The sequence below is a fragment of the Malurus melanocephalus genome, unplaced genomic scaffold (genome assembly GCF_030028575.1).
Source record: "Malurus melanocephalus ecotype Western Australia unplaced genomic scaffold, MMel_1.1 scaffold_916, whole genome shotgun sequence".
Taxonomy (NCBI): Eukaryota; Metazoa; Chordata; class Aves; order Passeriformes; family Maluridae; genus Malurus; species Malurus melanocephalus.
The window spans coordinates 146,438-149,029 of NW_026624148.1; the positions used below are offsets into that span (position 1 = coordinate 146,438).

At 65.9% G+C, this 2,592-nt stretch overlaps 1 protein-coding gene across 1 annotated transcript in view; it reads left to right on the plus strand.

The window, feature by feature from the left end:
• Nucleotides 1-1,126: 1,126 nt before the first annotated feature.
• LOC130585559 (semaphorin-6B-like) overlaps nt 1,127-2,592 on the plus strand; it is a gene marked incomplete at its 3' end in the record, with an annotated part of 3,793 nt that continues 2,327 nt past the window's right edge. The window contains exons 1-2 of the mRNA XM_057386117.1: nt 1,127-1,692; nt 2,249-2,464. Coding sequence (XP_057242100.1) covers nt 1,179-1,692; nt 2,249-2,464 — 730 coding nt within the window. The remainder of the gene's footprint in view (nt 1,693-2,248; nt 2,465-2,592) is intronic.

The following is a 2,592-nucleotide window of genomic DNA, read 5'->3' on the forward strand; positions in this document are numbered from 1 at the left end:
CCAGGGGTTGTGACACCGCCAGGGGACCGGGRTGGGGGCAGCTCCGGGTGTCACCCGGGGCTGGTGGCACCACAGAGGGGCTGGCGACAATTCCCCGMGCTGGCACCGCCACCCCCGGCCCCGCACAATGTCACCCGCGCTGTGTCCCCGCGGGGGAGGAGGGCGCCGCTTCGATCTCTCCCGGCTCCCGTGGAATTAATGATCAATTAATTCCCTGCCCGGCTGCTAATTACCCAGCGCGGCCGCAGCCCCTGGGGGACCGGGACGGGGACAGGGCGGGGGTGGCGCTGGTGGCAGGACGGTGGCGTTGGTGCTGTGACGCTCCCATGTGTCCCCGGGGCTTTTCCAGCGCACCCCGGTGGCGTTTGGAGAAGGGGAAGAGCCTCTCTTGTCCCCGTGTCCCCGTGTCCAGGTGTCCATCCTCATGTCCCCGTGTCCCCCTGTCCCTGTGTCACTCTGTCCAGGTGTCCATCCTCATGTCCCCGTGTCCCCCCGTCCCCGTGTCCCTGTGTCCAGGTGTCCATCCTCATGTCCCCGTGTCCCCCCATCCCTGTGTCCCTCTGTCCAGGTGTCCATCCTCATGTCCCCGTGTCCCCCCGTCCCCGTGTCCCTGTGTCCAGGTGTCCATCCTCATGTCCCCGTGTCCCCCTGTCCCTCTGTCCAGGTGTCCATCCTCATGTCCCCGTGTGCCCCTGTCCCTGTGTCCCTCTGTCCAGGTGTCCATCCTCATGTCCCCGTGTGCCCCTGTCCCTGTGTCCCTCTGTCCAGGTGTCCATCCTCATGTCCCCGTGTCCCTGTGTCCCTCTGTCCAGGTGTCCATCCTCTTGTACCCGTGTCCCTGTGCCACTCTGTCCAGGTGTCCCCATCCTCATGTCCCCGTGTCCCCGTGTCCCTGTGTCCCTCTGTCCAGGTGTCCCCATCCTCATGTCGTCATGTCCCCGTGTCCCCCCATCCCCCTGTCCCTCTGTCCAGGTGTCCATCCTCTTGTCCCCATGTCCCCCCGTCCCCGTGTCCGTCTGTCCAGGTGTCCATCCTCATGTCCCCATGTCCCCCCGTCCCCGTGTCCCTCTGTCCAGGTGTCCCCATCCTCATGTCCCCGTGTCCGTCTGTCCAGATGTCCATCCTCATGTCCCCGTGTCCCCGTGTCCCTGTGTCACTCTGTCCAGGTGTCCATCCTCATGTCCCCATGTCCCCGTGTCCCTGTGTCCCTCTGTGCAGGTGTCCATCCTCATGTCCCCGTGTCCCTGTGTCCCTCTGTCCAGATGTCCATCCTCATGTCCCCGTGTCCCCCCGTCCCTGTGTCACTCTGTCCAGGTGTCCCCATCCTCATGTCCCCGTGTCCCCGTGCCACCAGCAGTGACAAAGCACCCTCACGGCCCCATCTGGAGCGCGCTCACATCCCCGTGGTCCCCTCGGCCACCTCCTGCGGTGTCCCCTTGTCCCCGCCACCATCACCCAGAGCCCCCCTGAGGGTTTTTTGGGGTGCTCCGGGCTCGGGGGGTCGCGGTGCCCAGGTGGGATCTGCCCCTCCCAGCCCCACCCGTGCCCGCAGGTGCCCACCCAGGGCGGGGGCCACCATGGGACCCCCAGCCCGCGTCCCCCTGGCGCTGCTGCTGCTGCTGGCGGCCGAGAGGATGGCGAGGGGCACCTTCCCCGAGGAGCCCGGCCCCATCGCCGTGGCACCCCCGGACTGTGAGTGCCCACCCGGGGCTTGGAGGAGTCGGGGCGCTGCGTTGGGGGGCGCGGAGAGAAGTTTTGGGGTGATTTGGGGTGAAGGCGGGGAGGGGCACCCATGGGAGGGGGTTTGGAACTAAGATGGGACCACCCGTGGGCAGGGCTGGGGATTTGGGTGACTTTTGGGGGCAGCCATGGGAGGGATTTGGGGATTTTGGGGTGCTTTGGGGTGCTTTGGGGTTAAGGCACCCACGGGAGGGGGTTTGGAACTAATATGGGACCACCCGCGGGTGTGGCCATGGTTTGGGTGACTTTTGGGGACAGCCATGGGAGGGATTTGGGGGTTTTGGGGTGCTTTGGGGTGCTTTGGGGTGCTTTGGGGTTAAGACACCCACGGGAGGGGGTTTGGAACCAAGATGGGACCACCCGCGGGCGTGGCTGGAGTTTGGGTGACTTTTGGGGGCACCCATGTGAGGATTTTCGGGGTTTTGGGGTTAAGGCACCCACGGGAAGGGATTTTTTGGGGAGGTGCTGGGTATGGGGGACACTGAGGGTGACCCCCGCGCCCCCCCAGATGTGAAGCACTACCCCGTGTTCGTGGGTCACGGCAGCGCCCGCCCGGGGGGCCCCGAGGTGGGGGGAACCCAACGCCTCAACATCCAGCGCATCCTCAAGGTCAACCGGACCCTCTTCATCGGGGACAGGTCTGCACCCCGCACCCCAAAACCTGCACCCCACATCACCCCTCATTGCTGGAGCCMGCTGGGGGCACCCCAAGATCTCCCCTGGGGTATTTTGGGGGTGCCATCGGTGCTGTCACTGTCCCGGTGATGCCCATTGTCCATCCCAGCGCCCCAAATCTTCCCGGGGATGGGGGGTGGAGGGAGKATCTGCACCCCCAAAATGCCTCGCTGGGGG